General features: G+C 48.8%; 1 protein-coding gene across 2 annotated transcripts in view; it reads left to right on the forward strand.

The window, feature by feature from the left end:
* The window catches only part of NCLN (nicalin), a 42,722-nt gene extending 23,257 nt beyond the window's left edge, over window positions 1-19,465 (forward strand). The window contains exons 9-15 of one of the 2 annotated variants that reach the window (XM_036735256.1): window positions 156-334; window positions 13,054-13,141; window positions 13,236-13,274; window positions 13,379-13,542; window positions 14,937-14,990; window positions 15,120-15,198; window positions 16,572-19,465. In XM_036735256.1, coding sequence (XP_036591151.1) covers window positions 156-334; window positions 13,054-13,141; window positions 13,236-13,274; window positions 13,379-13,542; window positions 14,937-14,990; window positions 15,120-15,198; window positions 16,572-16,631 — 663 coding nt within the window. In that variant the 3' untranslated portion in view covers window positions 16,632-19,465. The remainder of the gene's footprint in view (window positions 1-155; window positions 335-13,053; window positions 13,142-13,235; window positions 13,275-13,378; window positions 13,543-14,936; window positions 14,991-15,119; window positions 15,199-16,571) is intronic. The other variant, XM_036735267.1, reaches the window with a different exon arrangement.
* The last annotated feature ends 7,745 nt before the right edge of the window (window positions 19,466-27,210 follow it).

Below are 27,210 nucleotides of genomic sequence, written 5' to 3' on the forward strand. Positions count from 1 at the left end.
CCAGTGCTTCCACACCCTGGGGAAGGCCAGAGCCTCTGCCTGTGCCAGTTTACCCCTGCTGGCTGTTCAGGTAAAGGACCAGAGCTCGGCAGCCGTCTCTGGCCACCGGCTCCCGCCCTCCTCTCCATCCAAGCAGCAGCCTGGTCTCTGTGCAGGTGGCTGCCAGTCAGTTCCCAGAGGTGAGCTTTTCTATGGTGCACAAGAAAATCAACCTGGCAGAAGACATGCTGGCCTGGGAGCATGAGCGCTTTGCCATCCGCCGGCTCCCGGCGTTCACAGTCTCCCACCTGGAGAGCCATCGAGATGGGCTGAGAAACAGCATCATGGATGTCCGGTAAGTGCCTGGGGCCGTCCAGCTCCTCTTCTCCTCCTTCCCTCTCCAAGCCTCTTGTTTGCCCTCAGCCAGGCCCCAGGAGCCTCCTTCTCCGTGCTGGTGCCTTTGTTCCCCCTGCCCCCCCCAGCTTCTTAAAGGAGCAGGACCAGGCAAGAAGGGTTAGGGGAGCTGGGGGCCACCTCAGAGAGGCCTTCGAGGCCCAGGAAGGAAGGTTCACCAAGATCCCACAGTTTGTACAGGTCAGAGGCATTTGGAGTTTGAAGGTCAGTGCATCTCAGTGGCCTTTCTATCCAAAGCGAGGCAAGCTTGATGCAGTCCCAAAGCCTCTGCTGGAAGCTCCTTGTATGGCCCCACCCACTGCCTCAAGCCTAGGCACACCAGCCCACTGAGGCCTTTCTTCCTTTTCTCCTCTCTTCCTTAGTCTGTTCTGAAGACCTTCAGTACCCTTGAGGTCTCCAAATCTTTCTCTGCCAGCAGTCCAGGCCTGCTCTGGGGGGGTCTCTGATTCAGTTCAGCTAATACCTGGTGGGCATGAAGGTGCTGGGCTTGTCCTGCCAGGGGCAAGGATTGAAAAGGGACCCGGTCCCCCACCTTAGGGAGGTTAAATTCTGATGAGGATGGGGTGGGGCGGGCTGAGTTTTGAGATGGTTGGGTGCCACACAGTCAGAAGTAGTTTCTGGAGTCTTTCTTTGTGGGTGGCATTTTGGGCATGAGCTACTGAAATGAGAAGCCGGGGCTTGGTGCAGGAAGGAAAGAGTACTGCATGGGACTGTGTGGTCCTGGGGAGAGGGGCCACGGGATGGGGGAAGAACTCAGCACAGGAGAGCACTGTGGCATGTAGAGGTGGGAGAGAGGATTGAAATCCAGCCCCCTCTGTGGAGAGGAAGGAGCTGAGGCCCAGAGGGGTTAGGGACTTTTGCTCCCTGTCATGCAGAGGATGGCACCTCTCCATCCCAATCAGAATCCTCCCACAATGTTTTTGCAGCCGGCTAAGGAGTCATCCAGAGGGCACAGACACCCCTGGGGCGAGAGGAAGCGTTGCCAAGAGCCTCTATTGGGCCGAGAAGGCCAAGGGCTCCTTGGTCTCACTTAGCTGGGTACTGCTCAAGCAGGGCTGGCAGAGAGCACTCAGGACCAGGAAGAAAAGCCCAGCACTGGAGCTTGGGGCCTGTCCTCTTCCAGGTTGCATCTGCCTGATGGGCCTCCCAGAAGAGTGTGAGAGGTGGACAGTTTTAGAGAGGAGGGTGGGGCCTCCTGCCTTTCTGCCTGCCAGCTCGTGTGGGCTGAGGAGCCGGAGCAGATGGGGCTCCTTCCAGGGGAACAGGAGCAGTGCATCTAGCCAGCCCCTGCCTGGGCCTCGCTGCCTGCGCTCTCTTCAGGGCAGCTTCCCAGGCTGGGAGGCTGGTCCAGACGCTGCCCGGCACACTGGCTGTGGGGAAGGACTGCAGGCTGGGGTTTGAAGTACAGGGGCTGCGCTGCACACCGTATGAGTGGGCCCAGATTCTGCAACCCTCTCATACCTGCTTTCTTATCTCTAAAACCAGGCACAGTCCTTACATCACCTCACAGGGTCACTGGGTGGTCCTACAGACCCTGGTGCTTCAGCAGAGCCATCCCTGCCTGGGCGTGAGTCTGCAACGGCCCCTCCTGCTTTCTGTAAATACACCAGGGATGCAGAGATCTCCCCATGGCCTGGCCATCTTCCTCGCTTTCCTCTCTCTGTCTTACAGTGTTTGTCCTCACACCCTCCCTCCCTCCTTCCCAAGGACCACTCACATCCTTTTCAGTCTGCCTAGGCCCTTGATACTTGGCACATCACTACTGGCAGTTTGTTACACCCACCACAGTGGGTGTTTGATTCTCATTTTGTTTTTTATTTCTAATACTGAACCTGTGAAACAGGGAGGGCTTTTCCGTCCCATCCTTCCTCTCTTCCTCCCACAAGCGAATGTCCATTCTTTGCAGTGCTGGTGCTGGGACCTCGGGGACGTAGAAAGGTGCACTCGATCTCATAGGGTTGATAGTGTGATAAAGGAAGATGAGACGTGCAGAAATAAGTTCTGTGCTTCAGTGGGATCTGTGATCCTCAGGCTCCTCTATCCAGTGAGCTGAGGGCCTTCTCTGCATGTCTTGGCGTTGTGTGGCTCCTGATGGAGGAGGCAGGTGGCCTGGATGTCACTGCTGCTGTATGATCAGTCCACCTCCCTTTCTGTGTTATCCATCTCTGTGACTTCCCTGATGCTGTCGCTCCTGGTGACCAAACACCTCTTCAACACCTTTTGATGAACCTGAAGCTTTTAATTCTCTAGAGAGGGTGATTTTTCATGACATAGCAATACAGTGGTATTGGAAGAATACTGAAGTTTAAAATACGGGCTTTTGTTTCAAAGAAGACCCTGGGGTCATTAAATGTGGGTGGCATTTTCCTAAAGGCAGTCCAGCCTGCTTTCCTTCTGGGCCATCTCATCCATTCCTAGGGCCTCTCTGCTCCAGATGTAATCTGGGCAGGGGGAATTCAGCACCCACATGGTTTTTCCTGTGTAGATGGTTTAGCCAAACATTTTTGAGTGAGTCTTGCTCTTTTGGGAGGATCTGCCATGATTGAGAACAAACAGGCGCATCTGGAAGCCCTCACCATTGCTAGGGAATCTCCCTGCCTCCAAGTTGGATTCTGATGGATGCCCTCCAGGATGGTAGTAAACGATTTTGGGGAGCACACTGAGTCCCTTGCCTTGTGCCTTGGCTCTTGAGCAGAGGGGTCCATCTCATTTTGCCAACGCCTTTCAAGGTTTGATTTTGACATGTTAATAGGAGATGCCTTGTTGGGGGAGAGCTTGCCAGGCAGTGTTTTGCTCTTAAGAACTAAATTTTTTTTAAGTCACCAAACAGTAACCAGGGTTGGATCTTTTGGTCAGCTATGTGACCATAAAGACCCATGAAGCTGTAGAATAGGGACTGAAAGTCGATATCTTCTCTGCAGTGCAGAGCCTTAAAGAGAGTTGCTTGGAGTACTGTGACTCACCCAGGATCAGAGTCTGAACTTGCACCCAGGTCTTCCTGGCTTCCAGGCCACCTCTGTCCTCCCTACACCATGCTGCCCCTGGCCGTGACGAAGCTGCTGACTCTGATGTACATGTAGATTTATTTTCATGAAAGTTGTGAAGAGTCGGGAAAGTAGGCACATGGCTTGGTAGTCACTTGTATTTTCTTAGCCAGCCTTTTGTGGTAATAATAAGCACCCCCAAGCTTTTGGTCTCTTCCCCTCTTTTGGCTGTGTGTCCCCTCCAGCACGTTCCCCACTGCGTACCCTGGGTCTCTTCTCACTGTTCTGCCCATTTTTAATTTCTTTAGTGTCTTTGCTGCTGCTGCTGCCTTGGGCATTGGGGGATGTTAGGATTCAGACATGTATGAGCTTCCCTGTCACTGGTGGAAAAAAGTAGTCGTAGAAGTATTTGCAGGTCTTTCCCACTTATTACCTTTTCTTTATCCTTCTACTTTTATCCTTAAACATCCTCTCAGCCTGTGTGGCCTCTCGCCAAGCTTCCTTTAGAGATGTTTTTCTCTACATTCCTTCTCGATGAGTTTTCTGAGAAATATTGCTTGTGTTCTTCCACTATCATCCCCTGTAAGATTTTACAAACGAGTTTATGTTGTAAACCATTGTTGGTCTTGGCTGCCATCTTTCTGTGTTTGGCAAAGAGATGGAATGTTTTTTTGGCTGAGATGGTGCCTGGGTGCTTGTTGTGTGTGGCTGTTGCTTTTAAATCAGCTAGTGCACGTCTGTCCTTTTATTTATTTCCCATTTTTCTGTATTAGTAGCTTGTTTAAATAGGTCAGGCTGGATGCCTCATTTGCTTGTTTTCTTGTCTTTATTCTTCACATTTGGTGTTTGATCTTTGCTCTCACAAGTTGGTGGTCAAGACCACCGATTTGGAAATGACTCTCACTTTAGAATCTGAATGTTTTCTGTCTTTGTTTTTATTTCAAAGATTTGTTCATTTTTGAGAGCTAGATGTTCCGCAGAACTGTTTCAGTTGTAATTGAGTTTTTTAATTAGAAATTTTGTTAAATATAACTTTATTAGTATCTTCTGTTTTTGCATCACCTGCATTTCTCACTGTGCCTCCCTTTCAGGGAGCCATCCTTTTTAATAAAGAATAGAAAAAGGAATAGGGAAAATGAGATGTATGCACAACTAGCCCGCATATGTCAAAAGACCCATGCTGCATGCCATGTTTCACACCCTTGGTCCTGCATGTCTGTGAAGAAGCGGGAGTGGAGGAGGGGGCTGGGCATTTTCTCACATCTCTTCTTTGGGGTCAGGCTTGGTCAGTTTCATTTTTTTGTGGTGTTGTCCTGTCCGTTGCCACCTGCCTTCCTGCATTCGTGACAGACAGGGTTCTCAGTATTGTTTACAAGCCCTTGGCATCTTTGGTTTCCAACATATCTTCCACCTTTGCATTGAAGTCACTGAGTGTAGGGACTGAAATGAGAGACCTTTGGTTCAAATCCTGTCTCTGATACCCTCTTTATGATCTTAGGAAGATCATTTAACATTCTTGGGCCTCATTTTCCTTATCTGTAAAAAGAGGAGGTTGGATTTGATGGCTCCTGAGGTTTCTTGCGGATCTGGAACTGTGTTCCTGCGACCATCAAAGCATGTGTTGATTTTATTCAGAGTCAGAATTTCTGTGCTGCCTCATGCTCTGCAGTAGTTGTTGGTATTTCAGTGGCAGTTAATTATCTTCATAGTAATCTTTTTGTAGAGGACCGATATTATGAGTGCTGATTACCAAGATCAGATAACCAGCCATCCCTAGAAACGAGATTGCTTTTGCCTCTGGCTGCAAGATAACATCTAGCTCCTCTGGTTCCTTTATCTGCCTTTCCTAGGAGAACTTTCCAGCCCCCGCTTAGCTCCTGAATCCTTCTGTCTTCTGGTATCATTCATAGGGAGAATGCCAAGGCTGTGACAGGATTGAGTCCTTCCTGTAACTGTGGGTCAGCTATTTAGCATGCCAGTAGCCTCATTAGTGTTTGTAGACAGTTTACAAACTGTGATTCTTAGCATTCTGTCCTTGGTTACTGTTGGAATAGAGAAGGGACTTCATGGGACCAAGAGTCGTTTTCTCCGTTATGTGGGCTGCAGTGGCTGTGTAATCATCCCTCCATGACTGACCTGCTGGTAATGAGCCTCTCTCAGACAAGCTGTTGCTGGGAGCTTGCCCTAAGCATTTCCAGCTAGATAGAACCTGCCTTCAGGAAGCCGAGGTAATCTCCACTACTTGTGAAGCCCATAGTAGTCCAGTAGATTAGAACATGGAGCTGAGCTTTGTAGGGCAGGCTTGAAGTCCATGCTGCTGAGGCTGGTGGGTCACTTGAGCTCAGGAGTTCTGCATTGTAGGAGGGCTAAAAAGCTCTTCACCAGTGGTATGAGCCCTGAAAGACCACTAGCTGGGCTGCCTGAGGAACAGACCCACATCAGAAATGGCCCCAGTGGCAGGTTAGAGCTTCTGTGCTCATGAGTCTTAGAATCTGGCCTGGGAGTGGCTGCTGGGCCGGAAAGGGAGACCTCATCTCAAAAGAGAAGAAGAAAAGAATGTAGAGAGCATGAGAACAGTAAAAGGGACAGTGATGGATGGGCTTGTGATGTCGTTGGTGTGGGGATGTCCCCGGTGAGGAAGTGCCTTCTCCCCACGCAAGTCAATGCCTCTGCAATTTATACAGCTGCAAGTGGTCGGGGTATTTGGATAGGTATGGCATATTTACATTGGTCTGGAATCAGCGAACGTTTTTGCATAATCATACCTTCAGATAGTGTGAATTCAAATCCATGCAATCATTCCAAGGTTTTCATTACCTCACCTGTGTTCATGGAGAGTGACACAGAATCCTGAGAGGCGCACACAGCCAGTGTGGACTTGAATATTGCGTCTAAGGTACGATGGAATCCGACGATCAGATGAGAAAGAGATCTAGGCAGGCTTTTTGGAAAAGGTGCTTCTTGACACCCTCTAGCCTTAGCAGAAGTTATGTTGGACAAGTGACTGGCCAGCAGTTCCTCCTCTGTACTGGGAGGGGATGGATGAGGTGACCTCTGAGGCTCCTTGCCAGGCCTAGTTCTAGGATCCTGCCTGTGGAGCGTTGATATCCCTGTAGGCTTGCCAGAGACATTTTCACGTTGTGCAGCCAGCTGTCATACCTTGCCCTTAGCCCCAGGCTGTGGTGGCCCACCCAGAAGATCTGTATAGGATCTGAGTGTCCTGCTGTCTCTGCTGGAAAACTGATAGAAACAAGCCATATTCCTACACTCACCCAGAGACATGTGGGCACACGGGAAGGGGTCCTGGCATGGGTGTCCTCAATCTGTACAGTGGTCTAATTTGGCAGCGTCCCCTGTGCCTCCACCCTTCCCTGTCTTGGAATGACTGCTGGCAAGCCTTGTGATTTCTTGCCAGGACCTGTATAAGATAGAACGGCTTAGTAAAGCGTACATCTCTGTGTGTGAGTGGAGGGATCGCAGGCAAGGCAGAGTCCTTGTTTTAGGGCTAGAGGGGAACCCAGAGGCCAATCTAGTCCATGTTGTGTTCACTCTTCTTCCGTCCCCTCCCCAGGGGTTAGATCAAGAAACCAAGGCCCAGAGAGATGAAGTCATAAAGAGTCATAAAGGTAGTAAGAGACAAGATAACTCCCCCCTCCCCCCGCCACCCCAGACTATAAAGCTAGCACTGAATGGAATTGGATAATATTTTTCCTTTATTGGAGATACCTGTAATTGCTCTGAGTTTTGAGCTTGTCAAAAGCTAAGATGGGATTCTGGGGCAGAAACCCCTCTCCTGTGGGGAGGCTTAGTTACCCCCTTGCAAATAATGTGGATCCTTCACCTCAGTAGGAGGCCGGTTTAGTTGGATAGCTGGGGCAGTGTAGTGGGTTTAATTGTGCCCAGCAATGTGTCAGCCTAGCCCAGTCTTGCAGGTTTGGAAGACCAGTGCTGATGTGAATCTCAACATGTGCAAGTGATGTCATTTTATCTTGTATTCTCCAGCAGATTGCCCTGCCTCCCCCAACCCCACTGTCTCACTTTCAAAAGCCCTCACTTGTTTCATCCAGCTCCTTTAGCTATTGTCCCATATCTCTTCACTAATACAAGCCCCCCACAAAGATCTGGAGAATGTATCAGACCAAGTCCTTATTGGGAAATCCAAGGGGAAAAAACCACATTATGTCATATTTCCAGCCCCAGTCAGTATAGGGAGATAGGTCTCTGTTGATACTAGCAGCAGGATCTAGCCAAGAGTGTGCCTGCAATATGTTCCAGCGTATGGGAACTGAAGGAGGACCTGGACTGTGCCCCAGGGTGAGCAAAGGTCCTGGATCTATGTGGGGGACCCTGATCTTGTGCAGGCTGCAGGAACAGGTGCCACCACAAAGAGCTGTCATAGGTCACAGACCCGGTGTGGACCAAGGAAGCCTAGGGGAGCGTGAGGACTGGTTGCCGACTCTTGGCTGTGGACTGAGCTAGGAACAAGTGCTGAAGCAAAAAACTGTGTGACTGGCCCAAGAAGCGGGGAGGGTCTCATTTTCGGCCTCCAACCCAATCTGATGCCTGCAGTGGGATAACTAGGGCAGAATCTCAGACCAGCTCTGAACCAACAGAGCTTCCTAGCTGGCTGATGGTGGTTGATTGGGACAACAATCTGCTGGAACTTCCAACCAAGGATAAGCCAGTAGGAATGTGCAGACCCAAACCCAGGTCAGGAACTTGCAGAGCTCAGACCAGGGGGCAGTGAGTGCATGTTGTCTTGGATCAGACCACTTTGGGAACATTGACAGCTTGTAGGGACCTAACCTAAGTCATCTGTGAGACCTTGGACTAACATAATGATCAGAGCCCCCTAAGGAAGCAACAGAACTACCCAAGAGGACAAACACTCAATTCAGACATTTCCCCCACAGGTGAGCAGAGCCCAGCCCTAAAATAAAGTCCAAGGTCAGGAAGGAAGCTGGAAGAATGAGCCAATAGGAAAAAAAATGGCACCATGGAGTGCTGTGGGTAGGTGACAAGGAAGCTCAAGACATACTCTAAAGCATCTGTAAGCAAAGCCTCAAAGGAAAACAGCTTGGACCCAAGTGCAACTGTAATTTCTGGAACAGATGAAGCAAGAGTTTAAAAAAAGGGCTAAAAATCATTTTAAAAACCAAATGAAAGCACTAGAGGAAAAAGATACAGGAAAAAGCAAGAGCTAAGTAAGAAATATTTGAAAAGAATTAATAACTTGGAACAAGATACAAAATCTTACCCTAGGAAAAAACTCCCTGAAAATTAGAATGGACCAAAAAGAAGCCAATGACTCCATGAGACAAGAAATATTAGAACAAACTCAAATGACTGAGAAACTACAAGAAAATGTAAGTTATCTTACAGCGAAAACGACTGACCTGGAAAGTAGGAGAGATAATTAAGAACCGTTGTAATACCTTAAAGCTATGGCCAAGAAAAGAGCAGAGATATCACATTTTAAGAAATTATAAGAGATAATGTTTAATAAGAAACACTTGAAACAGGAAGGGCTGGAGGAGAATCCAATATGCTTCAGTTGAATTAAAAAAGGCAGTGATAGCAGTCATGATCTTTGGCAAACCAAAAGCAAAACCAGACCCAATTAAAACAGATAGTAATCTTAACTCTGATTGCCCTACCCCAAAAAGGGGGAGGGCAGCTAGATGGCACAGTGGATTAAGCACTAGTCCTGGAGTCAGGAGGACCAAAGTTCAAATCTTGGACACTTACTAGCTACATGACCCTGGGCAAGTCACTTCACCATGATTGCCTCAAAAAAAGAAAAAAAAAGAGAGGGCATGTATGTTTTGCTAAAAGGTACCGTAGACGGTGATGTAATATCAAAAAATTTATAGCAAGTTTCTCCAATAAAGACCTCATTTCTCAAACATATACTGACTATAGAAGGGAGTCAAATTTATGAAAATATAATTCTCTAAATGATAAATGGTCAAAGAATTTGAACAGGTAGTTTTCAGAAGAAGAAATCAAAGCTGTCCATAGCCATGTGAAAAGCTCATGATCGTTATTGATAAGAGAAGTGCAAATTAACTCCGAGGTACTGCTTCATATCCGAAAAGACAAATGCTGGCAGGGATGGAGCAAAATAGGTACACTAAAAAGCATGATTGTTACAGTTGTAAACTGGTCCAACCATTCTGGAGAACAATTTGGAACTATGCCCGAAGGGCTGTGAAATTGTGCATATCCTTAGAGCGGTGCCACTGTTAGACCTGTACCTCAGAGAGATAAAAGGAAAAGGAACTATATGTATAAAAAATATGGCTGTTCTGTTTGTGGTGGATATCAAAGGGGTGCTCACCAGTTGGGGAATGGCTGAACAAGCTGTGGCATGTGATTGTGATGGAATACTAAAGTGCTATAAGAAAATAACACAGGGAGGGAAGGGTGTTTCAGGAAAACACAGCAATACCTATATGAACCGATGCAAAGTGAAGTGAGATGAACTGAAAGGCCATTGTGCTTAGTAACAGCAATGTTGTAATGATGATCAGTTGGGAAAGACTGGCTACTCTGATCTATACGGTGTTCCTAGACCATTTGAAAGGATTCACGATGAAAAAATGCTGTCCATTTCCAGAGAAAGAACTGAGGAGTGCAAATTGAAGCATAATTTTTTTCACTTTATTTTTCTTGCTTTTTTTTTGGCAATATGGCTAATGTGGGAATGCATAATTTCACATGTATAATTGATATCACAATTGCTTTCTCAGCTGTGAGGTAGGGGTAGAAGAGAGGGAGAGAATTTGGCACTCAAAATTTAAAAAGAAAAGAATGTTAAAAATAGAATTTTTAAAAAGAAAAAAAATTATAAAGAACAGTGATCTTATTTCTTAGAACTAGTGGGCAAAGTGGAAATAGAATCTACTGGTCACCTCCTGAAAGAAACTCCAGGATGAAAATTCCTAGAATGTTATAGCCCAAATCCACAGCTTCGAGGACACAGAAGGAAATACTGTAAGCAGCTAGGAAGAAGAAATTCAAGTACTGAGGAACCACAGTCAAGATCACACATGATTTAGTAGCCATCATCGGTATAAAGGAGTGGAGAGCTTGGAATACCATTTTCCAGAAAGCAAAAGATAGAGACTTAGAACCAAGAACAATTCATCCAGCAAAACTGAGTATAAATCCTACAGGAAGAAAAATAAACCTTTGATTAAAATAGAGGACTTACAAGTATTCTTTATTTAAAAGAAAAGCCCAGAACCGAGTGGAAATTTTGAAATAACAAACACAAGTCAAGAGGCATAAAGGTAAAGATGAATAAGCAATCACAGGAACTAAACAAAGGTGAATTGTGTACATTCTAATATAGAGAAATGATACTTCTATCCACTCAGAATTCTGTCATCATCAGAAGTCATAGAGGGAGTCTAGATAGAGGGCCTGGAAGGGATCCTGTTATGCTTTGATAATCTTAAAAGAAGAATGGAAAGGGAGGGGAAGAGGAAAACAATGGAGAGGTTGAGTAGAAGGTTGGGGAAAATGATCTTACATAATGGGGCTGTAAAAGGAGAAATCTGTCTATACAGACAGGGAGGGAGTGGGGGGGAGTGAGTGAGTAACACTTGAATTTCACTCATCTGAATTGGTAAAAGGAGGGGAGAATACGCAGGATAAGATACAGAAATGCATTCCACTGGATAGGGAAATAGGAGAGGGGAAAGGGGGAGATAAGATTAAGAGTAGATTGAGGGAAAGATTAATTTTAAGCAAAACAGACTTAAAGAAGGGGAAGGAAACAAAGAGGGAATTACATAATTAACAGTGCACTGTGAATGTAGATGGGATAAACTCACCCATAAAGCAGAAGAGGACAGGGGAATGATTAGAAACGAGAACCCAAAAAAATGTTTATAAGAGGCACAGGTGAAAGAGAAAGATGTACATAGTGAAAATATGGGGCTGAAGCAGAAGGGAATGGAAGGTATTTATACAGCAGGATTTGTAGGGTTTCAGCCGAAACAATCAGAAAAAGGCGGTAGTGGCAATCATGATCTCAGACAAAAGATAAACAGGGAAGCTACATCTTTGCTGAAAGTTACCATAGTCAATGAATTACTATCAGTGCCAAGCATATGTGTACCAAATAGACTCTTAATACTTAAAGGAAAAGTTAATTGAGTTACAGGGACAAATAGACAGTAAAAGTGTAATAATGTGGGATCTCAATTTGTCCCTGTGGGACCTAGATAAATTTAACAACACAAAGAAATGGATGACTGTGATTCAGTGAAGGCCTAGTTGAGATTAATTTTTTTCTCTTGGGGGAGGGGTTTATTAATGGCATTTCATCACTATTCTGTAATCTGTAGCTTTATAGTAAAGCTGCTTCCCTTTTTTTTTTTAAACACCCTAGACCCTTATGTCAGTGAGTCTGGTGCAGCCTACAGACCCCTTCTCTAAGTCTTGTTTTAATGTATAAAATAAAATACAAAGTATTACTGAGGAAACCAATTATATGGAAATATAACTGTCAAAAAAAATCAATGAATCCTAGATTAGGAGTACATATTTTAAAAATGTTTTCCTGGGAGCACCGAGAAGTCAGAATCACTTACCTAGGGTCACGTAGCCAGGATGCATAATGCTAATCTTTCCTGAACTCAATCACTGTGGTTGAGTGACTCCTTTCAGTTGCTTTGCACAGAGATGGTAGAAATGATATTTGAGGGGGTGATAATTAGTATGGTGTGAATGATAGCAGACGAGAGGACTAGGGAGTCACAGATGGAGGACTGTATGGTTGTAGATTCAAGTCTGTGAAGGGATGACGAGGTCAAGGCAGGGCTTCATGAGCTAGGATAACCAGGAGGGATGAGACTGCTGAAAGTTTCAGTGAAAAGGCCAAGGAATAGTTTCTGGAGGAATAACGTGAAAGGAGAGAGGATGGGAGATTGCAATCAGTAAAGGGAATTTCAGATTTCAAATTCATGAAGGTGGTGCAGTTATGGAGATCTAGGGTATGACCATCCAGGACTGTGCTGAAGCAGGCCCTTACTGGCTCATGAGAGCTGATTGTTGTATTTCCATCGTGAGCATTTACATCTTGGAAAGCAAACAGCATGGCCAGGACTTGGTTTATTCTTTGTTGTTGTTGCTTCTCTAGATTTAAGAAAGAGCTGGAGAAGTTGTTAATCATGCAGATGCAGCTTAGAAGTGTGTTGCATGCACTTTCTTCCGGGGAGATCCTATTGTTAAACATTTACCAACACAGCTTTGTGACCATTCCTAGGCAGGGTTGAGGCGGATTGAAGATGTTGGTAATGGCTACCAATCTGCCTCTGACACTGACTGTGACCCAGGGCTTGCAGGCTTGCAAGAAGCTTCAGCTCTGTTTCCTTGTCTGTTAAATGGGGCTGATGACAGCACCTTCCTCCCAGGGTGGTTGTGAAGGTCAAATGAGGGAGTATTTGGCCTGGCACACAGTAGGTGCTTATTAATGCTAATTATTATCAGGTGGCCTCTAAATCTGACCAGCCTCTCCCTGTCTCCCATTGTGGGGAATGTGAGAGGAGCCGCCAGCCCCGCAGAGGACAGCCAGGGATACAGTGTCCTCTGAAGATGGGGAGAGTGAAAAGAGATGTTCTCATTCCTGGTCCCCTGAGCTTCTTGTCCCTGTCTTCCTCTGAAGGTCACGGGTAGATTCCAAAACACTCACCCGCAACACCAGAATCATCGCAGAGGCCCTGACCCGAGTTATCTACAACCTGACTAAGAAGGTAAGAGCCCTGGACCCTTCCTGCCCCTGCCCCTGGCCCTCGTCCTTGTCTTGTCCAGCCTCAGCACTCTGTGTTCCTCATCCTCTCTCTGCAGGGCACCCCTGCTGATCTTCAGGTCTTCACAGAACAGATGGTAAGGGACCTGGGGGCCTTTGCAGTGCCTAGGTTGGGTGGGAACCAAGGCAGAGAGGAGCTTGAATGAATGGGCCGAGTCTCTGGCAACCCTGCTCTTCACAGCAGATCCAGCAGGAGCAGATTGACTCCGTGATGGATTGGCTCACCAACCAGCCCCGAGCTGCCCAGCTTGTGGACAAAGACAGTACCTTCCTCAACACCTTAGAATATTACCTGAGCCGCTACCTGAAGGATGTTAGACAACATCATGTGAAGGCAGACAAACGGTGAGGGAAGGCAGGGATGAGGGGGCTGGGGACACAGGCGAGTGGGATCCTGGGTTGGCAGGACTCTGCCTAGTGGCTGCCCCGTTCTCTGCAGGCAGGTCCCTCAGATGGAAGGGGTTGGTTTTTTTTATCTTTACTGATTTCCTTTATACTTTTTTTTTAACACGTCACTTTCATTTATGGATCTATCCTTTTCCTCTTCCCCTACCTAGCAAACTGTCCCCTGTAATAGAGATTTTAAAAAGATGAGGGGAAAGACATTTTAGCAGAGCCAACTAGTGTATCACTCTAGTCTGAGAGTATGTCCAGTATTCCACACCCAGAGTTCCCCCTCAACCCTGGTATCTTGTGTAAAGCTTTGGCTAGGATACCCAAGGCCAAGGGAAAGAAAGACCTGTTCTCCCTCCCCTCCCCCACCCCCCAGCAGACACACTGCTGTCCTCCAAATGGCAACAGTGGGGGGGGGGGATGCTAAGTTTTTTGGTGTCTGACTTAAGGATCCAGTCTTTGCATTTTGTCTGCTAATGGAAGTTTAATTCTTTGACCATTTCTTACTTTTACATTTTCCCTTGTTCTCCATTCACATTTTCCATCATCCTCATTCATTTAATGCTTTGTCACTGGCTGACTGGACTTTTGCACTTATTTTTAAAGGATGTGATCGTTTTAGCACCTCAGTTCAAAAGCTGACCTGCTTGTTTGTCTCTCCTTCTGAGTTTTTCACTGTTCTCTTTGTGTGTGTGTGTGTGTGTGTGTGTGTGTGTGTGTGTGTGTGTTTTAAATGCTTCTTTGGTTCTTCTCTCCTTTCCTCTCTTCTTCATCACCAGCCCCCTTTTTCCCTACTCCATTCTCCCTTCCTTCTCCCCCTCCTCCCAGAAAAAATCCCATAACAAGTGTAATCAAGACAATCAAATGTACACATCAGCTCTGTCTGGAAGTGTGTGTCTCAGCCTTCACTTCTGGTCCATCACCTTTCTGCTAAGAGGTGGAACTGTTTCTCAGCAGACCTTGTACTCTTCTGTGGGAAGGCCATTAAGCCTTCTCTTTCTCTCCCTTTCTTTTTTCCTTCCCCTCTTCTCTCTCTCTCTCTCTCTGTCTCCCCTCTTTCCCTCTCTCTCTCTCTTCCTCTTCTTTCCTCTCACCTTTCTCTCTTCCCCTCCCTCCTCTTTCTTACCTTTTCTCCTTTCTCTCTCCCTTTTTTTCCTTTTCCTTCTCTCTCTCTTCCTTTTCCCTTTGTGTGCGGCACTGATTAGGATTGGGTGATAGCTAGGGGAGGGAGAAGCCAAGAAGGGGCCACTGGGGTGCTTTAGGAGTGGAAGAGGCTGAAGGCATTAGGGGCCAAGCCAGGTCTATTTGCTTCATTTCTTGAAAGGCCAATTTCTTCCCCCCTCCAGGGATCCTGAGTTTGTCTTCTATGACCAGCTGAAGCAGGTGATGAATGCCTACAGGTAGGTGGGGTCTTGGTGGTGCAGCGTGTGTGTGTCTGTGTCTGTGTCTGCCTGCCTGTCTCCACATCTGCTTCCAGCCAGCACTGGCTTCTTTGTTCACTTGAGCTGGCTTCCTTTCCTTTCCTTTAGGGTCAAGCCAGCTATCTTTGATCTCCTCCTGGCCCTCTGCATAGGAGCCTATTTGGGAGTGGCTTACTTTGCCGTCCAGGTGAGTTGGGGGAGGGAGAAGGTGGGAGAGGAGGGGAGGGTGAACCCAGGGCTTTCTCTGGCCAATTTGCACAGCCCTTGACCCCCACAGCAACCCTGTGAGGTAAGCACTCTGAGTTCTTTGACAGATGAGGAGGTTGAGGCCTGGTGTTGTCACCCCCTAAGCTAGTAATGTTCAGGTGGAATGAAGAGGCCAGGTCTGCCTTTTCTCCTCAGGCGGCCATGTCCCAGAATAACACCTTGATCGTGAAGCAGAGAAGGCGAGCAGGGCTTTGGGGCCTGTCTCAGGGGACCTCGGGGCAGCATGGTGTTCAGGCACATGCTGTGCCTCAGAGAGCAGGTTGGCCCAGGGCTCCCCTTCTCAGTACTTGTGAGGGCAGAGCCCTGTCCCGGGAGAGGTGCAACTCTGAGATAATCATTAAGCTTTTGTGAAGTACCTCCTCTACATGACATAGTCTTGCCTTTGTGGAGCTTGTGGTCTAGTGCGGGCTGTGGAAGGGAGATAAGACATCGACGGACCACTGTGATACCTGATGTTACATGATAAATACACTAGCGGTACAGAAAAAGTACCATGTGTGGTTCAAGGGGCAGGCAATCCAGAAAGGCTGCCTGGAAGAGGTGGCATTAAAAAATGAGATGGATGAGGAGAAAGGGCACAAAAGGCCTAGGAACAAGTGGGGGATGGCTGTGGGGGGAGGAAATTACCCAGTTTGGCCGTGGCCTCGAGTTTGTGGATGGTAGAAATGGGTGCTAAAACTGAGAAGGTGCAGCGTGGCATCAGATCAGGAGGGTCTCGAATGCCAGGCAGAGAAACTCGGGAACCACTAGAAATGTTTAAATAGTGGAGTGAGTGAGATGTAAAGGTAGGGGGAGGGACAGTAGAGGAAGGCAGTGTGGGTCTGGGCTTCAGCCCGGGGTCTCCTTTGCACTCACTAGCTCTTTACAATGCCCTCCCTTGGTGCCTGTGCCCTGGGATTCCTCCTCCCCTACTCTGGGATCCCTTCCATGCATCTGGACACACCTCCCGCACTGGGACAGCTCCGGGAGGGCAGGGCCTTACTTTTTCTCTGCATCTCGAGTTCTGGTACACAGTGGATTGAGCTATACAGTGACGGGCGTCTAAGGTCCCATCTAGGCCTGTGGCTGCAGCCTTCTCTCTAGATCTGTGTTGGGGACTTCTGGCAGCAGGTGGAGGATGGCCTGGAAGGGGGAGATGGCAGCTTCCCAGCCCTCCTGCACATGTCTGGGCTCTGCCCTTAGTTCTGTGTGTGACTGCCCAGGTTCCTCCCCATCTGTAAAATGAAGGGACTGGACTCTATCCCCTGGCCAGATTTTGAGATGTGGACTTAACAGTTCTCCCTTCTGTCCTAGCACTTTGGTCTCCTCTATAAGACAGTACAGAGAATATCTTTGAAGATGAAGCAGCAGTGAATTGGCCCTTCACTACCTTCGTCAAGCAGCACTGAGCCAGCCACCCCGGAGGGAGCAGCCAGGAGCTTCCGTTCAGTCCAGCCACATCTCTGCCCTTTTGTCCCCCTCCCCTGCCCACCCCTGTCTGGCTCGGTCCTGCCTCCTGCTCTTCTCTCCACTGCAGGGCAGGGAAGGCAAGAGACCTAGAGAACCTTACAGGCCTGCCTTCCAGTCTTCTGCCTGCCTGCCCGCCCCATCACTGGTGAGGCAGCTCAGGCCAAGGCCTTGCTGAAACACTGAACTGCAGGTGTCCTTAAGCTTCCTGGGAGTATAGCCGAGGAGCTTAGGCCCACCAGGGACACACGGGTGCAGCTTGTCCTGGGTGAGCTCAGCTCTCCCCCTCGGAGCTCATGTTAACAGTGCACACCTGAATTAAAAGAGAACCAGAAACTTGAGGACTCTTTCCCAGGCTGGTGATCCTGGCTGGGCTTTCTCTCTGCCTTCACTCAGAAGGTCTGGGTGCCCAGGGATGGGGCCAAGGCAGAGGCCTGAGGGCCACCTGGGAGAAGACTGTAATTAAGACTTGGGGAGTGGGGGAGAGTGCACCAGCCTCCTCCTAGTATCCCTAGAGACCCAGCACACGGGGATGTGATGGGGAGACAGGTTTGGGTAGGAGGAAGGACTCCCCAGCACTGGGAGCTTGGCAGAGGTACAATGGCTGCCTTGGGAGGGAGGGGGTTCTGTGCTCCAGGAAGTCTGGTGATCACTGCAGCATTCTAGGAGAAGCTCCCCTGTGGTGAGGCTTCAGGCCTTTTCTAGCTCTGAGGCCCCAGCTTTCCTCCTCCCCCAACAGCACCTCCGTGGGAGGGGGCTCTGCCTCTAAGAGAGCACAGCTGAGGGCTCCGTCCTCATGGGTCCATCCTGAGGGCAAGCACCTCACTCACATGGAGGCATGCCATCTCCGCCCATGAGCCTCTTGAGGACTTCCCTCCTGGGCCCTTCTGCAGCCCTGGGGGAGTTGGGCCTTTGTTCTGAGCTCCAGCAGCAGAGGGGGCAGGGATTGTTGGCAGGCCCAGGTTCTAGCTCCAGTCATGTCTCCAAACCTCAGTCTCCTCGAAAATGAGGGCAATGGACTCGACCTCTCAGGTACCTTTCAGTTCTGACCTCCTGGGTTGGCCACTCCCATCTTTCTGCTCCAAGGAGGGTCCTTCCTCTATGACACATGGGAAAGAGAAACCTCCAGAAAATGGCATTTCTGCTTTCAAATAATTGAACCCCAGGCAAGAGGCATTGGGTTTATCTTGTGTCTCAGAAGGGGGCCACCGGGTGGACATCACAGAGAGGCAGACTGTGATTCATTGTCGGGAAGGAAATGGATCACTCCAGGAGATAGTGAGCTGCCTGTCACGGGACGTATTCTGAGCAGAAACCGGGTGCTCACCTCTTAGGGAGGCCCTGGAAGGAGTTCATGCACGGGGCACGATTCCCTTCCACTTCCCAAGTTCCCTGACTCCTTTCTCTCCCACCGGTTTGGCTCCTTTATTTTGTGGTGCCAACACCCCATACATCCAGATTGGGCCACTGTCTGCAGGTTGACCTGTGGGGGCTGTTTTGGGGTTCTGCCTAGTCAGTTGAAGGCTTCAGACCTACCCATCAGACCCATTCTACTGGTTTTTACTGAATGTGCAGTCCATGTCCACTTCTGCATACAAGTGAAATCGAAGAGATGGGCCGGCTCTGTCTTGGAAAAACTTGGGTTTAGGTGGGTGGCTCAGCACACAACAGATAATGGGAAGTCAGAGGAAGGTCAAGGTAGGCTGTAGGAATCTGGGCCTGAAATGAGGCCTTGAAAAACGGGTTGAGGATGCTTGAGGGCGGGATTGAGACCAGCCCTCACTGTCACCCCCTCCTCATGCTCAAGGCAGAGGGTCTAGCACAAGGTTTGGCATCATCCACTGTCATCAGAGATGCTGCCTCCATCTCTCTGGACAGGAGTGTGGGTGGTGGATTTTACCATCTGGCTTTCCTGCCCTTTACCCCAACTCTGGCCACCTGGCCCTTCAGCTGCTGAGCTCAGGCTGGGGCCACTGTGCAGCCACTGGACAACGTTCCTACATTCCTGAACCCATGCTACCTACCACGATCCATCCTGAAGGTGCCTCTTCTGTTCCACTGCTCCTGGGTGGGACTGTGATGCGCTCCCCAGACCCTTGGTCGTTGGCAGCCTTTCCTACCATAGCCCCCTGCCTGGCCTTGTCAGAACCTCTAAACAAGCCCTGAGGCTGCCCTTGGGTAACTGGCATTAAAGCTCAGCCTAGTAGGGGGGGCCAGGATGGAGTTGGGAAGCCCAGACGGTGAAGGCATTCCTGCATGCTGGACCTTGGCTTCTCTCAAATGAATGCACAATCTCTAAGGCCCCTTCCAGCTCTGGCATGCTGTGTTTTCACCTCCAAGATGTGATTTCTGGGGGAGGATTTGGAGGGAGCAGTAGGATGGGAGGGGCTACCATGTCTCCTATCACACTTCTGGATCCCTCCTTTAGAACATCTTTACACAGGTTCCTCTGGGAGCAAAATGGGCCCTCCATTCCAGAGGTCCTTGGGTGATCAACTTACCCATTATGTCTTCCTGGCCCTTTCCACACAGAGGCTGGACCCAGCTCCCAAGGCGTGGTTTGGGGTGGGGGTGGGGTCTCCCTCATCTTTTTTTAAATTGCATTAAGTGAGCGCTGATGTGTTTGGACTAAGGAGTCTTCTGGCCTAGGGTTGATCAGTAAGGTCAATAGATTGATTAATTCAGGGTCCCTGCAAACTGGGAAGAAATAACTTGGAAAAATAAAGCCATATTGAAAGATCTTCCTGTTGAGTCTTGTTTTAGAGGCTCTTAAGGGTTTTTGTGTCACAGATCCTTTGGGCAGCTACAGAGCGCCTCAGGTTGGAATCCTGCCTCAGACATTTGCTCTTTTACCTGGGCAGATCACTTGAACCCGTTACTCTTTTTTCCACGTCCAAGTTCGTGGGCTCCATAAAATCTTCGTACAAATCCCTTTGTGTTTGTCGACTCCAGATTAAGAACCTCTGGTCTGGAGGGACTTAGGCTGCCTCCTGGAATCTCAAGGTGGGGAGAAAAAAAGTGTGGAAGTGGAAGTTTTGGCACTAGGCGAATGCGTAGCCTCAAATCTGGGTCTCCTCACTTACCAGACAGCCTAGTGCTCCCTGAAGAGCTGGGCCTCTCCTCCGAGAATGGAACTGGAGCTGGAAGAGAGAGGGTGACTGCAATGCACAGCCGGCTGTTGGGGGATTTCATCATTTGCAGGAGAAAGGAGCCTGTTGCAGTGGCCGATGGGGAAATTGGACGGTTTTTGATACCTCTCCCCCAGTTCTTTGTCCTCTCTCAGGGCAGACCTCACACAGCTTGGAGTGTGAGCAGTTCCCAGCTCTGCAATGCAGGTGGAGTAGGTGGGAGGGTTACCTATCATCTCTGAGGTTTATTTGAACAGCTGCCACCCTCACGCAACAGCCTTGAGTTGTTGCAGAATTCCACCTCTGGTCAGCTCTGAAAGCTGGGTGGCTATTTAGTAAGAGGAAACACTGGGGCGTCTTGATTCTCAAGTGAGTTCCCTCCCAAGAGCTTTCCTAATGATGAAGGGCAAAGGACCTGGCTGAAGTTGGGCCTGAAGCTAAACAGTTGTTCAGGAGAAAGGAAAGAGCAGTACACTTGGAATTGGAAAGAATGGGTGTTCTGATTGCACTCTGTGGCTGGGGGGAAATCACTCAGCCTCCTCTGAGCCGGTTTCCAGGACCGCCAAATGGAAATAACAGGTTATACAAGTAACACCAACTGACCTTGGAGTTGGAAGAGTCCCGGCTTGGCGCGGTGGATAGAGCACTAGGCCTGGAGTCAGGAAGACCTGAGTTCAAATCCAGCCTCAGACACTAGCTGTGTGACCCAGGGTAAGTCACTTCACCCTGTTTGCCTCAGTTTACTTATCTGTACAATAAGCTGGAGAAGGAAATGGCCAACTACTCATATCTTTGCTAAGAAAACCCCGAATGGGTTGGGAACGACTGAATATCTACCTGAGCATGGCTTAGCCAATTAATGTCTAGATGTCCTCCCCACTCCCAACAAGTCACCTAACCTTTCAATTCAACAAACATTTATTCAGTACCTACTATGTGCAAGACACTGGCAAGCTGTGCAAAACAGAAACAGTCCCTTCCCTTAAGGGGCTTATACTCAACCAGGCAGGGAGTGTGGAGGTGGGAATATATAACACTTGCTCCCTAGTCTATTGGCCTCAATGCTCCCTACTCCCACCCCCACCATGTCCTAATCCAGAACTGCCCATGGCCCATGCCATGAACAAATGTCTATTTGTGCCAGACTTTTTTCTTGCTGCTTCCATCTTCTAGCCCTCACCTGATACCCGATACCCGGCTCCTCTGGGGTCACAGTTAGTTGCTTCACTCATCTTTTGACTCCTTGGTCCGGGAGGCAAAGGTAAAATGCATCCTGCCTCCCCTCCCCCCATTGCCACATCTAGACTCTGCCTCTATTGACATCACTTAAAAACATCTTCTATGAGTCTCACTGGATCTAACAATATCTTCATGATGTATCTCCCCACCCTGGGGATGATCTTTCCCTCTCTTCTCAGTGAGGTCAGTACCTGGCATGCCGTCTTCCTCTTTTCAACTTGTGTCTGCATCTCCACTCGTCCTGATCTATATCTGGTCACTGGGCCCAGATGGCTCCGGAGGAGAGAGTGAGGCTGATGACTTTGCACAGCCCTGCCTCACTTAAATCCAGTTCACTTGCATGGCATGGCATCACCTTTGCGATGTCATGGTCCTCTTTGAGAATGGAGGACAGACGACAACAATCTTATTAAGGAAGGACGGAAACAAACATTTATTAAGGACTTACTATCTTCCAGGCACTGTGCTAAGCTAAAGTCCTACTCTTAAAAAAAAAGCACTGCACATTTGGTCCTCACAACACCTCTGGGAGGTATAGATGGGAGGTTGTCACTTGCTCAGTGTATCAGGCTGGATTTGAATTCAGACCCAGTGTACTAACTCCCCTGTGCCCCCTAGCTGCCCAGCACATGTTGATGTCTTTCACCTCCCAGTTCCTCAGTCTGGTCTTTCCCACTGTAGCCTATTGCAAATCATGCCTTGCCAGCCCTCATCTACTCGCTTATGTGCTTCTGAATAGAATTAAGAGAAAATAATGAAGCCATGCAGATTGGGGCCACTATAAACATGTTCCTCTATCTCAACTGGGCATCCCTTACAGCGAGGCAATCCTGCTGCTCCCTGAGTCCTGATCCTGAGCTCTACAACCACTGTGCCAGTCCTCTTCTCAAGCCGCCAATAGCACACCTCACTTTCCCAGCTCAGGCCTTTGCTTCATGGCTCTACAGATTTCTAGGTTATTTCCCAAGAACTTTCTCCATTCCCTTTCTCATGAACCTTGCTATCATCCCCCACCACTTCCTTTTTTTTTTTTGGAGGGGGCAAGGTAGGGCAGTTGGGGTTAAGTGACTTGCCCAAGGTCACACAGCTAGTAAATGTCCAGTGTCTGAGCCCGGATTTGAACCCAGGTCCTCCTGACTCCAGGGCTGGTGCTGTACTCACTGTACCACCTAGCTGCTGTCACCATTTCCTTCTTTACTCCAGTCCCAAGAGGTGCCCAGGATCAGTAGACAATAAGAATTAATATGATATGGTGCAATGGAAAGATCTTGGATGCTGAGTCTGAGGAACTGGGTTTGAATCCCAGCTCTACCATTTACTAGTTTGTGTGACCCTGGGCAAGTCGCTTAACCTCCGGGTCTCAGTTTCCCCATCTGTAAAAAGAAGGGGTTGGGCTGAATCAGCTCTGAGGTTCCTTCCAGCTCTAAATGGGTGCTCCTAACAGCCTAGGCTAGGCCACATCTAGAGGATTGTGTTCCATTCTGGGCATCCAATTTTAGGCATGCATAAGCTGGAGAGTGTCCCAAGGATGCTCCAGGCTGGTCAGGGGGTTTGAGATCATTCCTTATAATAATCGATAGGGAAAAGTGCTGATGTTAAGTCTGCATGAGAGAAGATGCAGCAGGCCTCTGGTTTAGTTCTCCTGGCGTTTGAAGGGCCGTCATGTGGGAAAAGGACCCGACCTGTTCTGTTTGGCCCTGGAGCATTGGGTGGGTGGGTGGGAAGTCAGGGAGGGAAGTTGCAATTTAGGCTTTTGGTCTTTCTGACTTCCTAATAAGAGCTGTCCGGAAGGGCAATGGTGGGGGGGGGGGTGGCGGGGGGGGCTTCCAAAGCCACTGGGGAGTGAGTTCTCCTGTGGAGGTTTTGAATCAAAAGAGGGGTGACCTCTTCTTGAGTGTGTTGTACGTTTCTGAGGTATTTTATTATTATTATTTTTTATTTTATTCCCCCCCCCCAAATAGATTCCGGTGAATCTGTTTTCTCTCCCTGCCACCTCCCCTGCACCCCTCTCCTCTCCCCCCACACCCAGTCACTTTCAATTCTATAATTCATCCTCCTGGTTTCAGTTCAGTCCTCTTTTTCCCCCACCATCTCCCTCTCCTGGATGCACGGGGATCTTGCAGATGCCTAGGCTGGCAGTAAGAAGGAACTTCCAGGCTTAGGGCATAGATTCCTTTCTAAAAATATTTTCCATTCCTTTCCTTATCACGCCAGGGTCCACAGGCTGTTCCTTTCCCTCTGGCGCCCCCTACCGGAGGCCAAACTCAGGACTTGATGGTTGGACCTGGAGGGGACCGACCTCTGGTTAGCCTCCTTGGCAGGGGTGGGAGGGCTGGGGGCCAGTTAAGTGACTTACCCTCCCTTGACTGACAGTCCCCTTGGAAATTGTGCTCCGCAACCTCCCCCCCAAACACTGTCCAACTCTTCTCCCCAACACCAGTCAAATCCTCCCTCCACCATCGTCCAAGGCTTCTCCTTCCCCTCTCTCCATCCATTCCGCACAGTCCAAATTCCCCTCCCTACCCCCAACACCATCCCTTATACCCTCCCTCTACCATTCAGCAGTATAATCATATTCCCCTCCTTTCCCTACTGTCAGTCAGTCAACCAGCAGTTATTAAGCACCTACTGCATCACAAGGTAGGTGAAGACTGGAAAAGTAGGAAGGGGCCAAGCTATGTAGGGCTTTAAAAGCCAAAGCTGATTTTATTGGGAGTAATAAGGAGCCATTGGAATTTGTTGAATAGAAGGATATGGCCAGATCTACCTCAATTCTCACCTCCCCTTTCCCTTAGCTATTCCTTTAATTCCAAACCCTTCTGACTCTAGCAGTCAAACAATTAACAGACCTATTCCCTCTAAAGTTACCAATGATCTCTTAGTAGCCAAACCCAGCGGCCCTTTCAAAGTCCTCATTCACCTTGGCCTCTCTGCAGCCCCTGCCACTGTGATCATCCTTGCCTTGTTAATGTCCTTGTTAATTAAGCACCTACTGTATGCCAAGAACTGTGTTAAACTGCTGGGCATATAAAGAAAGGCAAAAAAAAGGTAGTTCCTGCCCTTGAGGAGTTCCTGGTCTAAGGGGAAGACAACTTGTAAACAGCTATGTGCAAACCAGGTGCAGACTGGATAAACCAGAGGTAACCAACAGGAGGGAGTCCCCAGCATCACTAGGGATTAGGTAAAACTTCTTGGATAGGTGAGATTTTAGCTGGGATTTGAAGGAGGCCAGGGAACAGAGGGGGTGGAGATGAGGAGGGAGCGCCGCCATCTGAGCAGAAAGGACAGCCAGTGAGAAATCATGAAGCCGAGAGATGTTAGAGGAACAGCCAGGAAGCCAGTGCCGCCGGACATCAGAGTATATGATAGAAGGAATGGGTCAGAAGACTGGGAAGGTAGGAGAGGGTCAGCTTTGAAAACCAAACAGGATTTTGTTCTTGATCCTGGAGGTGGTAGGGGGCCAGTGGGATTCATTGTTTGGTCGGACCTGTGCATTAGGAAGATCACTTTGACGGCTGAATGGAGGAAGGAGTGGAGTGGGGAGAGACTTGTGGCAGGCAGATCAACCAACAAAGCTAGTGCGATCATCCAGGCTTTGAGTCCATGAGGGTGATTGTGGTGGTGAGAGAAGAAGGAGGAGAGGAGGGGTCACAAACAAAAAGATGTTACCCAGGCAATCAACGTGCCTCTGTCAACAATATCCAATACAGACAGTGAGAGCCAGTGAAGAGTTGAGGATGGCGGCTAGGTTGTGAGCCTGGGTGATCGGGCAGTGTCCCCAATGGAAATAGAACAGTCAGAAAGAGGGCAAGGTCACAAGTTTGAGTGTGGTGAGATAAGTTTGGTTTTGGATGGACGTGTTGATGTCTCTGAAGTCTCTGGTACATCTAGTTTGTTGTGTCCAGTAGGTAGTTGAAGATTCGAGGTTGGAGAACAGGAAAGAGGTAAGGACTTGATGAGTAGATCTGAATAGAGATGATAATTGAATCCATGGGATCTCATGAGATCGCCAAGGGAAATAGTACATTGGAAGGAGAGAAGAAGGCCCAGGGCAGAGCCCTGGGGGATATGCACGGGTCAGACAGGACTTGGGTGAAGATCCTGCAAGGGAGACTGAGAAGGAGCCATCACATGGCTCAGGAGATAGAGAGCAAAACCTAGAGAGAAGGGATTGACGGGGAGAGCACAATCACAGCATCAAGGGCTGCAGAGAGGCCAGGTGGAATGAGGACTGAGAAAAGGCTGCTGCATTTGGCTGCTAAGAGATCACTGGTAACTTTGGAGGGAGTAGTTTCGGTGGAATGATGAGGTATGAAGCCAGATTTTAGGGAGTCAGTGCAGTGAGAGGAAAGGCTGAGGAGGCAGAGATTATGGCAGCCTCCTCGAGGAATTTAGCCATGAAAGGGAGGGAGATGTGGGATGGAAGCCCATAGGGATGTCTGACTCAAGGAAGGGTTTTTTAGGGTGAGGGAGACACGGGCATGTTCGTAGGCAGGAGGGAAGCGACAAGGAGATGGAAAGAGAATGATGGCGGGGTTACTAGTGGTTGTAGTGGGGTTTGCCTTTGGCAAGGAGAAGGCCCAGCTCTCCATGTGAGATGGGAGTGGATGGGGTGAAGGAGGAGGTGGTGGCAGAAGGCATTTGAGTGATGTGGGATGAGGAGGGGGAGGAGAGAAGAGGCAGCTCTTGGCAAATGGCCTCGATTTTTTCAGTAAAATTTGAGGCTCTGAGCTGAGTGGGGAGGGGCAACTAGGAGATGCCACGGGAGCTTGAAGCTGGGATAAAAAGGTTTAGAAAAGCTGCTGTGGTGAAGGAAATAGTGAATCAGTTAGGGAGGGCTAAGATGACGAGGATTGTAGAACCAAGATTTGAACCCAGTTCCTTGGACCCCAGGTCCAACATTCTTTCCACCGTTCCATGCCCCCTCTCCAACTCACTCGTTTTTACAGATGAGGAAACTGAGATGCAGAGAAATTAAGAGGTTTACTCGATGTCATGTGCAGAGCTGTGATTCAAACCCAGACTCTCTGACTCCAAAACATTGCATCATAGTCTGCTGTTCTCCCTTGAAATTGGCATGTTCTACTTTGTATTATGGTTACTTGGGTCTCTGTCTTAGCTCCCCATAAATAGCAGCACGACATAACAGAAAAGGGGCAGCTAGGTGGTGCCATAGAGCACAGAGCACTGGGCCCGGAGTCAGGAAGACTCATCTCCCTGAGTTCAAACCCAGCCTCAGAGGGAGCTGTGTGACCCTGGGCAAGTCACTTCACCCCGCTTGCCTCAGTTTCCTCATCTGTAAAATGAGCCGCAGAAGGAAATGGCAAACTGTTCCAGTATCTCTGCCAAGAAAACCCCAAATGGGGTCATGAAGAGTTGGACATGACTAAGGCTCCCTAGAAAGTGACATTTTGAGATTGCTGGACTGGCAAGCTGCTTCCCATTAGATTTACACTGTCTAAATCACTCGAGGTGATAGCAGGTAGCAAAAGACAGGGTTATTGCTTCTTGCTTCTCCACTTGTGGGCAATCCTCTTGTTTATCCCAGTGGCATGCTGCTTAGGAAATCACGATTGCCCCCCTCCTCCGTTGAGACAGCAAGAGGTTAGGAACATTGCCCACGAGATCGCCTCTTGGGCCGCATGGACAAGCACACATCACCTTCTTCCACCTGGTTCTGCAGGATCCTTGGTATTCCTTCACAGCCCCGGCTGCTGCCATTTTGCAGGGTTGGGAAAATTCCCTGTCAGTAACTGTCTTCTCTGGCCGAGTGGGCTGAAGGTTGTGGGTGGGCATATGCAGCTTCCATGTGCTCCTGCTACAAGGCAGTCAGGACTGGTTGCTGCGGGGAGGAGACTGTGTCTATGAACAGGCTCCTCCATTCCCCATCAGAACCATAGGATCACTCGAGATCAGAGTCTTAGAGCTGAAATTAACTTTGAAGGTCATCCCTTCCAATCCCTTTGTTTTATCGATGAGGAGAATCAAGTGCGGAGAGGCCATGTGATTTGTTCTGGGCTATACCGATAGGATTTGAACCCAGCTACCCTTATTCCAAATTGATATAAGCTTCTGGATTCTATTCTGTCTGTCCTCTGAAGAGGAAAAAGAAAACCCAG

This window comes from Trichosurus vulpecula, chromosome 1 (genome assembly GCF_011100635.1).
Source record: "Trichosurus vulpecula isolate mTriVul1 chromosome 1, mTriVul1.pri, whole genome shotgun sequence".
Taxonomy (NCBI): domain Eukaryota; kingdom Metazoa; phylum Chordata; class Mammalia; order Diprotodontia; family Phalangeridae; genus Trichosurus; species Trichosurus vulpecula.